General features: G+C 54.1%; 5 protein-coding genes across 5 annotated transcripts; 3 read left to right on the plus strand and 2 right to left on the minus strand.

The window, feature by feature from the left end:
- Positions 1 to 1,087: 1,087 nt before the first annotated feature.
- On the minus strand, positions 1,088 to 3,409 carry CDV56_100342 (threonine/serine exporter family protein; the record flags this gene model as incomplete). Its single annotated transcript, XM_026753961.1, has 1 exon — positions 1,088 to 3,409. One exon carries the CDS (start codon positions 3,407 to 3,409, stop codon positions 1,088 to 1,090), a length of 2,322 nt encoding a protein of 773 aa, XP_026609632.1.
- Positions 3,410 to 4,806: 1,397 nt separating this feature from the next.
- On the plus strand, positions 4,807 to 5,646 carry CDV56_100934 (class I SAM-dependent methyltransferase; the record flags this gene model as incomplete). Its single annotated transcript, XM_026754553.1, has 1 exon — positions 4,807 to 5,646. One exon carries the CDS (start codon positions 4,807 to 4,809, stop codon positions 5,644 to 5,646), a length of 840 nt encoding a protein of 279 aa, XP_026609633.1.
- A 78-nt stretch (positions 5,647 to 5,724) lies between these two features.
- On the minus strand, positions 5,725 to 7,038 carry CDV56_101075 (putative RNA 3'-terminal phosphate cyclase; the record flags this gene model as incomplete). The annotated part of the gene is made up of 1 exon (XM_026754694.1): positions 5,725 to 7,038. The coding sequence occupies one exon, from the start codon at positions 7,036 to 7,038 to the stop codon at positions 5,725 to 5,727; it is 1,314 nt and encodes a 437-aa protein (XP_026609634.1).
- Positions 7,039 to 7,698: 660 nt separating this feature from the next.
- CDV56_101376 (F-box domain and ankyrin repeat protein) lies at positions 7,699 to 8,820 on the plus strand (the record flags this gene model as incomplete). Its single annotated transcript, XM_026754995.1, has 1 exon — positions 7,699 to 8,820. One exon carries the CDS (start codon positions 7,699 to 7,701, stop codon positions 8,818 to 8,820), a length of 1,122 nt encoding a protein of 373 aa, XP_026609635.1.
- Positions 8,821 to 9,143: 323 nt separating this feature from the next.
- Positions 9,144 to 11,837, plus strand: CDV56_101583 (uncharacterized protein; the record flags this gene model as incomplete). Its single annotated transcript, XM_026755202.1, has 1 exon — positions 9,144 to 11,837. One exon carries the CDS (start codon positions 9,144 to 9,146, stop codon positions 11,835 to 11,837), a length of 2,694 nt encoding a protein of 897 aa, XP_026609636.1.
- Between the last annotated feature and the right edge of the window lie 606 nt (positions 11,838 to 12,443).

A 12,443-nucleotide genomic window follows, 5' to 3' on the forward strand; every position in this document is an offset into this window, starting at 1 on the left:
CCACAATCCCCTTCCAGTCCTCATTCCGCCGCTCAACCGCCTCCTCCGCAGGAGCAAGATGCGCCCCGACAAACGTGACCGCCACCGTCTCGCCCCCGGCATCCGAATCCAACCACCCCAGCCTCGCCCCAACAGCCCCCTTATTCCCCATCTGCTGCAGCCCAAGCCCGACCCGCGCCGTCCGCACCGACCCAATCCGCCCCGCGACATCCGACCGCGCAAACACCATCAGCCCGGTCATCCCCACATGCTCCTCCACCACATTGACATACTGCGCATCCTCCCAGCGACTGGCCGCCGCGCGGTCGACAACCTGTCGGAACGCGGTCAAGTACGGGGTCAGGTAGGAGCCGCCGAGGAAGGCGTACGCGATCGGGGCGAGTTCCTGGAGACTGAGGGCGATGAGATGGGGTGCGGAGGGGACGGTGTGGGGGAGGGCGTGGAAGAAGTGCGCGGCGAAGAGGTCGACGTCGATGGGGTTGCGGGCGCAATTGTAGGTGAGGACGTAGAGGGTGAGGTTGTCCATTGCCGCCTAGAATTTGTGTTGCATATCGTGTATAAATGGAGTATGTGGGCGGGAGTCTATGAGTGACTGCGTTGTATGGAGTAAACAGGTGCAAACGTGTTGTGGTTGAGCTTGCTGGCAGTGACGTCGTTGAGCCGGTCTAGCGGTGTCTGTGTCCACGTGGTTCTTGGTTCTTGTCCATGGTTGACTGAGACTGGAATTTTCGGCAACACGTCTCCATATAGTAAGGAGTAGATACATTTGGCTCAGGCAAAGAAAGACATGAGGAAGTAAAAAGATGCTGGGAAACAAAAAAGAATGCATCATCCGTGAATCGAACACGGGCCTCGTCGATGGCAACGACGAATTCTACCACTAGACCAATGATGCTACCTACATTATAGCACAGCTTAATCAGTTTTATAGACCAGTTTTCTTGATGCCGACTATTCGAAGAACATGCGTGATGCTCACAATGATATACCATGAAAATATATTATTCTATCTATGTCTGAATTAATCCTATGAATCGAGATCACTAACGCTTAATCCGACAATATAAACGCTATCTAATGCAGCGAATTACAACGAAAACAACCCAGTTCTCCGCTTGCCAGATGGATAAACAACCAACGCCGCAATAAACAGCCCGACAGTAATGCCGATCGCGGTCTGGATCATACCATAACCCAGACTGGTCAAGGAGGACCCCGACGAACCACCCGACGTATCGGCCGTTCCACTCCGCACCGCATCCGAGTACTCGATCGCCGACAGAATCGAGCCGGACGAGGCCAGACCCGAGGGCACCATGGTGAAGATACCGGGGATGGTCGAGCTCACCGCGTTGCCGTGCCAGAGCCGGCTGTACAGATTCGCCAGCAAGCCGATGGTGAACGCGCCGACGGTATTGGCGACCTGCGACGAGGAGCCGAGCTTCTGGGTGCTGAAATAGTTGGTCACGTACCCGGCCGTCCCGATCAGGACCATCATGGGGATCTGCCGGAACTTGGCCTGGTTGATCAGCCCGGCGATGACGCAGTACGCGGCGACGAAGGGGAAATGCGACGCGTAGGGGCTGCCCCAGACGCTCTGCCGGGCGCAGGTGGTGTCGCGGGTTGCGTTCGAGTCGATAGCGCCGTAGATGGTCGTGCCGACGGTCACGCCGTAACCGAGGAACAGCGAGTAGAGGATGGTGTACACGAGACGGATCGAGCCGGCGATCATCTGATGCGACTGGAGCTCCAGGCTGCTCGTCAGAACGGAGAAACCGGGCAGGATGAGGGCGATGGAGGACTCGGTGATGGAGGCGTAGCAGAAGATCGGGTCCGAGGTGCCGGGGTACCGGATGCTGCCAAAGGCGCGGGCCAGGAAGGAAACCAGGATGGCCGCCGTGACCTCGAAGACGTTCGAGTACAGGGCGGAAAGCGGAGCGAGAACCAGCTGCATGAACCCGACGCAGCAGCCCAGCACAAAGATGATGGGCATGTCGATCGGGCGCGCAGAGAAGCCAAACGGGCCGACGGCGGCCGAGCCCACGCCGTAGAGCAGGATCACCAGCCAGCGCGGATACCGCGGCTTGCGGTCCATGATCTCCGTCAGCTCGCCGATGGCCGTCTGCATGTCCGTCATGTCGTGCGTCACCCGCTTGTAACACCCGTGAACCTCTTCCAACCGGCCCAAGTCCAACCCCTGCGGCACACGCACCAGCTTGACCTCGGCGGTGCGAGTGTACGGATCGTCAAAGGACATGATCATGCAGCCAGGGAGGTACATGAACTGCGCCTCGATGTCCAGCACGCGAGCCGTCATCTGCATGTACTCTTCCAGTCGGTGGGTGGGGGCACCATATCGCATGAACGCACGGCACAGTTGCATAATGTAGCGTTGACGGACGATGATATCCGCGATATGATACCGCAGCTTCACCTCGTCGTCGTTCCTCTTCTTTTTCTTCTTGTTGCCCTTGCTGCCGTTTTTGAATTCCGGCGGCGGTACGTTAGCATTGGTCCAGGCCGACGCGGAGCCGATCCGGCCCATATTCATCGACGCATGGATCAACGAGGCGGTCGAGCTGTTTCTGGACTTCTTGTACCATGCTTGCGGTTTCGGTCGGGCAGGCGGAGGACTCGAGGCGGAATGGGGCACGCCTGGCGTGGGAGTCACCGTGCCTGACAGTGTAGGCGTGGATTCGCGGTCGGACTCGGGGGCGGAATACATGCTGTTGGTGCGCGAATGCTCCATCTGGCTCGCCTGGAGCCGGAGCAGAGCCGACAGCACGCCTCCTCCCAGTAGTGGCGCGGGCGTATTGCCATTGGCCTCGACGTCGGCCGGGGCCCGATCAGCCAGCGTCGTGGCATCCGATTCGGGAAACGAGCTCTCCTTTTCGTTCGACTCCGCGTACGGTTTGCGATGGCGCATCTCTGCCAGACCAAAGCCCTGCATCAGCTCCTGAGCTTCCGCATCCACCGCCATCTGGAGCTTGGTGTGGTCGGAGAGTCCCGAATCCTTGTTGTTTCTGAAGATGGCCGCCAACTTTTCGTCGTCCCTGGAGCCCAGCTCTTCCATCGGGACCAACGAGGAGCCCAGTCCGTTCGCATCCTGTCCCTCAGGCCGGCCCAGCCTGTCTGCGAGCCGGCCGGTTTTCTCTCTGACCGATCGACTAGCCTGCAGCCATCGATCTCGACTGAAGACGGACGACGATGTGGTGGACCGAACATCCTGATGTGGATCGTCGCGATGACTCTCATGACCATGGCTTTCTTGGTTGGACGCCTTGCGATGCGCTTCAAGGACGGGGGTCTCGGGTTGCTCCTCCAACGGCGATAGGTTTCCTGGTAGATCAGTAGGTGCACCTCCCGACTGACCGGTGTCAGTTCCATCACGAGGTGTTTCTGCACTCATTTTGACCGGGGAGAAGCGACAAGGTAAAGGTCTGGCGGGGAATCAAGCACGACAGGTCACTAGATGCCTGATAATTCGAGCCGGGGCATCTTCAGAGATCTCAGAGTATGGAGAAGCGGGGTAGTCATCAAGACATGGAGTAAATAAAGGAGGACATAGGAGGCTCTCTCCTTTCTCCTCTCCTTTTTTGTCTTCCAGTAGCAAGTGGGACTGAAAAGGAGGCCATAACGATGGAATGGATTTATTTAGGAGAACTGGACAAAACGACCGGTTGATGGTTATTCTTAGTGTGTATTAGTGTGTATTCTCTACCCTACACTTTACCACGAATGGACCGGTAAATTTGCGTGGCCTGTGGGGCTGGACCACGCCTCTTTCCTGTCATAATTTCAACGGCCCAGGTCTCGGCAATTCTTCGAGGGAAGAAAGTCATATAGGAGAATGATAGAAAGAGCATGCTATGCTATGTACTTGATAGATCTCATGCCTGCCAATCAGTCCAGTAAGGTAGAATCTGATCGATCCCTTGCAGAATGGCGAAGCTTGGTGACGCCTCCCACGGGTGGCTTACAGGCTGGTGTGATGTATCATATATCAAGTATCAAGCAGAGAAAGTCTAGATCTAGACCCCTTGTACGAGTACCTTACTACCTTATCTGAAAGAGACTGAAAATTCCTTTGATTAGCATCTTCTCCCATGATCTATAGTTCTGTGAAAATTTGCATTAATGGTTTGCCTCCTGTGTAGTCTGTACCATGGTCCTGACCAAGTCCAGATCTGGACCGCCAACTGGTCTGCTCGTGTATAACATAAGCATAACTGCATAGTACATTTATGCAGGATTTATCAACTGGAGGGATCCAGCACTGCTACATAGTTCATATTCATAGTTCAACCAAGCGAAGAACAGTGATCGAGCAGAATCACATACCTCTCTAGATAGTCATATAAATGCCTCATCATCTGCATTACAACGTCATCCATACAATCTATGAGGGGCCCCTGATCCAATTCGCTGAGGACCGATACAAGCCCTTACTAGGTTAAACGAGTGGATCATGTCGATCAGAAACGACTCGAATAAGGTACTGCATTTGCTGTTGCTCTACATTGGTGCTTGGAACATGATATCACCCCGTATCATGTTGATCGCGGTCCGAGGACTGGTGTGGACGCTTAGACCCTTTCTATGTGTTGCTCGTAGCTCACCTTCATGAGATCGCAAGATGTGGAAGGATAGCTGGCCAGCAGCAACCATCATCCCAAAAACCGAGTCAATGTCATCGAGTGAGATCGATAATTCTCAGATATTCTGGAGTCACTCGTTTGACCGAGAAATGTCCATGGACATGGTATAACTTGCCCATCTACCACCTCATAGTATCATAACCCAAACATGCCTCCATCCAACCCCGCATCCATCGCATCCATCTACAACGAGCGAAGCATCGCCTACGACACCGCCACCTTCCACCACCGTCTCGCAGAGGAATACATCCGCGCCGCAAACCCCCCACCCGGCGCACGGGTCCTCGATCTCGCCTGCGGCACGGGGCTAGTCGCCTTCCTCGCAGAGGCACACGTCGGACCCACAGGGTATGTCGCCGGCGTCGATATCAGCAAGGGGATGCTGGAGGTCGCGCGGCGAAAGGCACAGGCAACCGGGTCGCGGGTTACCTTCTACCAGCATGATATCTCCGATTTGACTGGTTTGAATCTGAATCCGGGAGGTGAAGGTGGTGGCATGGGCCAGTTCGATCTGGTCACCTGTGCGGCGGCGCTGGTGCTGCTCCCGGACCCGCTTGGAGCGATACGGCACTGGGCGTCGCTGCTGAGGGAGGGCGGCAGGCTGGTTACGGATGTGGCGGCTCGGGATGTGCATGTTCCTGCGCGGATCTTTGAGCGGATTGGGCCGGAGCTGGGACTGTCGTTGCAGTGGGATGAGAGCTGGGTGAAGGGGGAGGAGTCGTTGGCTGGGTTGTTGAGGGAGGCCGGGTTGGTGGTCGAGAGGGTGTATTTGAGTCCTGTCTTCCAGGTGAAAGAGTACAGGGTTGAGCAGGCTGGGGAGCTGTTCGAGCAGGCGGTTTCGGGTCCTATGTTTAGAAATTTCGGGTGGGAAGGGATCAGGGACGAGGCGAAGAGGTTGTTTGTCGAGAGGTTTGTAGAGGAAGCTGGGCAGGAGGGCGTGTTGGTGGATGAGGCCAAGATGTATATTGGTGTTGCGGTCAAGCAGTGACATCTACTTGCTACACGCTATTCATGGGTTTGCATATACATGTGCTTGAGGGAATACAGGTTTCATAGCGGTGATATCTTACCACTCCACACCCAACATCTGCTCGCATACCCATCGTGCTGTCTGCGTATGGAGACTATAATACCTCCGATCCTCTTTCCCCTCGTCATCAGCTTCACACTTGGACTTGGACATGCCGAGTGCCTCGAATATCACCAGCTGATCTCGCATATGCTCGTCCACACAAGGCGGACGTCCCTCAGATGTACTCCGCCGCCCGGGGTCATACAACTCATGCACAAAGTCATCCACGCATCGCTCTACCAGTTCCATGGCTATACTCGTGTCGTCTGTCGGCCGACCTCTTCGGCCACCTATCTTTCCAGCCTGCCCGCCAAAAAGCGCATCTCGACCGAGCTTGAACCCATTCGATGTATGTGCCACGATGAGAATGTAGATATGTGAGCGGTGGTGAGTTCTTTCTGAAGTGTGCAGCTTGATAGGTACAAGCTCATCGTTTTCATCTGGCCTGGCTGGTGGATCGACTATCGACGAGGGCATCCTTCGGAGTCGAGTGCGCAGCATACGAATGGTCTCATACTCGATGAGTCGGCGGACAGTTGTCGGCTGATATGTATGATTTGCTGTTTGCGAATTCTCCTGATCACGATCTGCATGCGATCCACGAAAAAGGAGAGTATCCGGTGCCAGAACGGTGATATCAACCTGGGTGATCTTGCCCCGTCGGTATTTGTTCAGATCAACCCGCGGAAACCCATGAGACTCCGGCTTTCTGTCCATCGGGTCAATGATGAACGTTACCTTCCCCAGACTGAACGGTCCAGTCGCCCATCCTCTCTTCTCCAGATGGACCGCGAGCGGTGGAAGCCCGACCCTGGCGAAATTCGGCACCAGGACCTGCGAAATGTAATCATACGACGGCGAAAAGGATACATTCGTGCCACCAGTGATGGTCACACGGACGGGCTGTGGTTCTTCGTCGGATAAACCGCCCCCCGTATGAAGAAGATACGGATACAAAGCCTGAAAGACCAGTGATATAGACCCAGCTGTTGGAAGGTGAAGGTTGATCTCTTGGTTTTGCCGAACGCGGGTCTCTGCATCTGGTGGGGGACGATATGTCAATGAAGACGATCCCACCTCGGCACCTGAGACTGCACTCCCACTGACGTCTGCCAAATACTTGATGGCAGCCAAGTGGGATGCTTTGAGACCCTTCTTGCCGGTGCGGTTGCCTCGGATATGGTCGATTGTGATGGGTTGGCCGGTGATGGTCGACAGGGCCAGCGCGATGCGCACTAATTGACCTCCTCCTTCGAGAGTACGGCCATCAAGGTGAATCCTTTCTCGTCTGCTTGGAGATGATGGCATATCCAGGAGTTCAACAGGATTTATCGTAAATGGTAGAGAATATACTCCGGGAGACTAGTTGGGAAATATATATGTTCTTTCTGCGGAAAATACTCTATCAAACTAAAACTTCATGTCTATCAATATCTTGAACATGATCCTAACCTTTTTAGAGTCTGGTCGCTACAGTATATATACATGACTCACAGTCAGGCCTGGACTCCATTGTATGACTCAATTAGTGACGCATCGGCAGGGTTCGAGGATTCATCCATGGGCCGAATAAGCTTCTTCTGAGCTACCTGGTATCACGAATGAGTTCACTCGATGTAATGGACTGCTGAAATGCAGTCATGTGTGCGAAAAAGTTACTGCTCCAGCAACTGGGTTACTATGTATCCATAACAAACAAGGAGGCAGGGCAATAGTCTCATGTTTTGGGTAGCAAGGTTGAGTCCTCATGAGCCAAGAAAGTCATTCATTATAGAGCTGTATTTCTGACACTCTGATGTATGTCCTGCTCATGTTGCAATGATAGTAAGCTTTATCCACACCCCTGACGGTGCATCGTGAGACCTAAGCCTTGCGGTGATCACAACCCCGCACAGCCTCGCCATCTCATTTCCATCCCCAAATCCACACCCATACCTATAGTTGCATTCAATCAGACTGATTTCCGACATGTCCCTCTCCAAACTCCCAAATGAAGTGATCTTTCTGATCGCCACCCATCTGGTCTGCTACAGGGACCTCAAGGCTCTCGTCCTGTCCTGTCGCGGATTGTACCATCTCTTGGAAGAATACCTTAGCAAACACGGCTACCAGAATTGCCATGGAGACGCTCTATGCTGCGCCGCAGTCCACGGGGATGAAGAACTCGTCATGAAACGTCTAGAGAGAATGGCAGCCGCCGCCGAGTCCTTTCAAGGCCAGCGTCCAAGAAATCCATACCAGCACACTCGATGTTCCGCCAACTTGAGCATCGAGGATATAGTTCTCATTCAGCGTGCGCTGCTGGTAGCCGTGCAAGCTGGTTCAAAGCGCGTAGTCAATCTTCTTCTCGACCACGGCGCGCAGATCCTCTTCCGGTGTCCGTTTGGCTACATTAACAACATCTCGCCGCTCTATCTCGCCGCGCAGAACGGTCACGAGGACCTCGTCGATCTTTTGTGCGAGAGGGGAGATTTTTGCTACGACGAGGAGACGTGTCCGCTCCTTTGGGCAATCGAGCATAATCACCGCCGCATAATTCGCACCCTACTCCGCCACGAATCGTGCGATCATCGCTGGTATGTTCTGCCGATGGCCATGAACCGCGGAGACTCGGGCATGGTGCGCTTCCTGCTGGAAAACGGGCTCCATAAAACGAAATATGCGCATGATGTGCTGTTTGCAGCGATTTCCAAGGGGGACCTGGAAATGGTCAGATTGTTCATCGCCAATGGCGCGGATCCGAACCGGCTGGCCGATTGCTACGACAGGAGGTGGGAGAGAAATCACGTCAAGCTTCTTCCGAAGATGGATAGTCGCTCCCTTCTGGAGCCTGGCGGCCTGGAGGATGATGGCTTTGGGCATTGGTGCGGCTTGTGTACTGAGGAGGAGCAGGTTTTCTATAGTACCACCTACGTTGCGATTTATTATGACCAGATGGAGACACTGAGGTTTCTGCTCGAGTACGGGGTGCATCCTGAGCCGGAGGACCTTCAACTGGCGCGGAAGAAGGGGAATCAAGAGGCTGTCAGTTTGCTTTCTCCATTTTCTTATACAGATGTACCGCAGAAGAAGCGTTATCTTGATGAGTGATCACAAGGGACTCAAAAGAACTATATCGCAAGAGAGATTGTCAATCGGTGCACACAGGAAAAGATCTCATTGGAACACTCAGTAATTTGCTGGGATCAAAATCCACTGCCAATGTTCGTAGATGTTGAAGCAACAAGGAAGCTGCGCCTTGTATCTGTTGCCATCATGTTGCCCCGTTGCATCCCCAAGCTCCTTCTATTTTCGGCGCTGTTGCAATTGTTCAACACCATACCCCAACGATATCTCCGTGTGGTAGAACTTCCGACACTCATACTCATCCCTTAGCTCACATCAGTACTCAACTATATCCCCTTCAATAAATCATGCCAATAACGTCCTCTTTATCCCTGAGCGCAAAAGATCGCCTGCGTCGAACCCAGTCCGCTCGCTCCATCCGCAGATCGCGTCAGTCCTCCCTGCCCTCAGAGCCGTTTGACCCGTCAATTGCCAGACAGCATGCCACTGCAGCTGCCTCTCGCGCCATGCTGCGCTCCTCGGACAGATCGTCTGCAGACTCGAAGCACTCCTACGACCGTCTAGGTGGCCCGGAAAGCATGGCAGTCCCATCGAGAAGACCGCCTAGGCCGCCCAGTCGCACGCAAGCTCCGGCCAATGATTCATCAGTCGGAAACGCTTCACCTTCTCGCCGATCCGTTGCGAGCTATATAGAGAGCCGCGATGATGACCTCACTTTCTCGGCGGCCTTGCCGCCCATAAGTGAGTTTCGAGGCCTGGATGGTCGTGACTCCTCGCTGCCCTCCTCCTATCGCCGGCTTCGTAAAGCACGTTCGATGTTCTCGACCAGACAGCGCTCTTCACACGTCTCTCACGGATTCTCACCTGATGCATATGCTCGGAAAGTCAATGACAGAGAGCAATTTGACACTCCCCGCTCCTACAGGACGTTGAGACGCTCCATGTCTTTTCTGAGAAGTGGTCAATCTGCTAGAACCGTCCGCCATACGCAGAGTCAAGAGGCAGCGATCCAACTCGCACGCAGTCAGTTCCAGGAGAACATGGTCGGCCAACCCAGTCATCAGAGGCAATCGTCTATCACCATGCTCAAGCCGAGACGTGAGCATAAACCGTTCAGAAAGACATTTCGCACTACCAGCGGCTCGGGTATGGACACAGATGCGTCGCCATCGGCGGAGCAGTCCAAGAGAGTCTCATCTCGTGGAAAAGCGCGGGCCCTTTCTTCGTCTATCAAGAGAGGGTTGAAGCGAGTTTTGGGCCTGTCAAAGACATCAACGGATCCGGGGCAAGCGGAAGCTTCGCCCTTCTCACTTCAGCAACATGATTATGGCCCATCGTCGACCATATCTGATGCCGATTTCAGCCACGCCGAGGAATTTGACCATCCCCATGAGGCCATGGGCCAAAGTAGACCACCCACGGTGCGGAGTGTTCGAAGCAATGAAAGTCTTGCAACTTCCCGTTCCCGTGTAACAAGTTGGGCTGACTCAACTGTCGCAAATACGATCGCAACCCGCAGAGCACCCGAGCCTGACTATCTGTCCATCATCGACGAACAAGGAGATTTTAACGGACGTCCCAGTCCCGAACTTGCAGCAAGACCAAGCCCAATACGACCAGATGGCTCCATCGACAGTAAGCACTTGTATGATGCATTGTTGAGGCGGATCGACAGAGAATATACGCCAAGTTCAAGTGAGGAGGTTGTAGTGGGCCAAGTCAAAGAGCATCGGCTCATCCCAGCGCGCACGTCTTCTCTTCATCCCAGGCGCAGCAGGCAGACCATCCGTCAGGTACCAAGCGATGCATCGATTGCAACTTCTAGGACGTTTGCCACGGCCAACGCAGGTACTTCAACTCCTCAGAAGCAGAAGCAGCGCCATCCTCGGTCGTCCATGCCTTCCCGAAGGCTTTCAAGTGCGCCGAAGAAAGCGAGCGCAACCCTGGATTTCAGTCCAGTCGGCAATGCAGATGAACCTACCGCTGCAAGTGCTGAAGACACCGAGGAGGATTCCCGAAGTGTGATCGTCGCCAGGCATGCCGACCCAGAGACTCTCTCCAACTCTCCCAGCATCTATTCTCGGACAACTAGTGGGAATTCTCCTGAAAGAAAAGATCAGACTATCGATTTGCATTCGTCGGAAACGGAGGATGAGCCAGGGATGGTGACTATCTATGAAAGCCAGAGGACCGCTTATTGCTCCCCAAAGCGTATTGCTCGCTCTCCGTCCAATGGAGACCGAGTGCGGCCCAGTGCTGAATGGAAACAATGGATGTCTTCACAGATGGCAAGATTCGAGACATCCGTTCCCCCTAGAGATCACTATAGAGAGGATGCACAGATTCACGAGGAGGACGGGGACTTTCTAGCGTCAGCTCCTTACCAAGTCTCTGGAAACAGCCAATCCCCGTACCCTCAGACAAGCTATCTGTCTCGGAGTATTTTCGACGGTGAAATGGGAACAGACGGCAAAGTCGCACCAAGCAATAATTTCTCTCGACCATTCAGTCGGTCGTCGAGCGTCCGCACAGTTGTACCGTCTAGAAAAGAGCACGCACAAGAACAGGTTTCTCCATCCGCCAATTCAGTCTTCTCTTCTCCCAGTGTTCAAAATTACTCGCAGGGGTACACTTTGCCTACTACGGGAGTACGCACGCGCGAGAATGAGCCCGCCTTGTCACCAATGGGAGCGAGATCAAGCAATCGACTTCAGACACTTGATTCTCCCACTCCTAAGAGGGGTGGAGCAGACTCTCAGCAGAGAAAATTGGCAAGCGAGCGGTATCGCAGGTACTCAGCACGGCGTCTTACAGTTTCTTCGGATCCGAAGTCTCATCAATGCCGCTCGATTAGAAGAACGACCAACGAGAATGCGAGGACTAGCGAGCTGCCGCATAAATTGGGTCAGATTGGAGATCCACAGGACATGCCTTCGCCGGTGTCGAGCAAGCACATGGTGGAGATGTTTCTGAGCAGTCGACGGAGACAACTAGGGAGTAACTTTGCGGATGACGGTGCACGCGAGGGAGCGTTTATATGAATTTAGTGAATTCGTACCCAGGAGGATTGCATGCCGGGTCCGAAAATATTTGTAGACAAGCATCATCACTTTGGCATGCGAGGTCTGGTAGTGATGCTTTGCTCAGATCATCTGCGTCTTCGGCGCTTTATTCAGTATACTTCCTGTATTTACACATAGGAGTCAAATTGAGTCACGTCCGCATATATTCTCGTGTACTCCTTACTAAGTGGGCGTTATTTTAAGGTCGCGACATAGACACACAAGGCATTTCTTATTGGACATAGTTGGCAGGAAAGCTCCCCTTGACTCCTCGAAGCTCTCCCTCCCACCAGTCATCGGTGCTGTCCGTCTTCTGCAGGACTCGGATCCGATCACCCTCACGAAAGGCCAGGTCACCGGCACTCTGGCCCCCAAAGTCATAGAGGGCAGTGACGTACAGCGCTCCGGTCGAGGAACCGGCGCGAGGGGGCGGAGGCGGCGGCGGCTTCTTCTTTGCGGCTGCAGCGGCAGTGTAACCGGGAGATGAGGCCCTCGAGCCGCTAGATGCTTTTCGCGGATTGAGACTGAAGTAGTCCGATCGCGTGGAGGAAGGGGAGAGCCCGCTCAGCGGCGTCTGCGCGTATT

This window comes from Aspergillus thermomutatus, assembly GCF_002237265.1.
Source record: "Aspergillus thermomutatus strain HMR AF 39 chromosome Unknown NODE_454, whole genome shotgun sequence".
Taxonomy (NCBI): Eukaryota; Fungi; Ascomycota; class Eurotiomycetes; order Eurotiales; family Aspergillaceae; genus Aspergillus; species Aspergillus thermomutatus.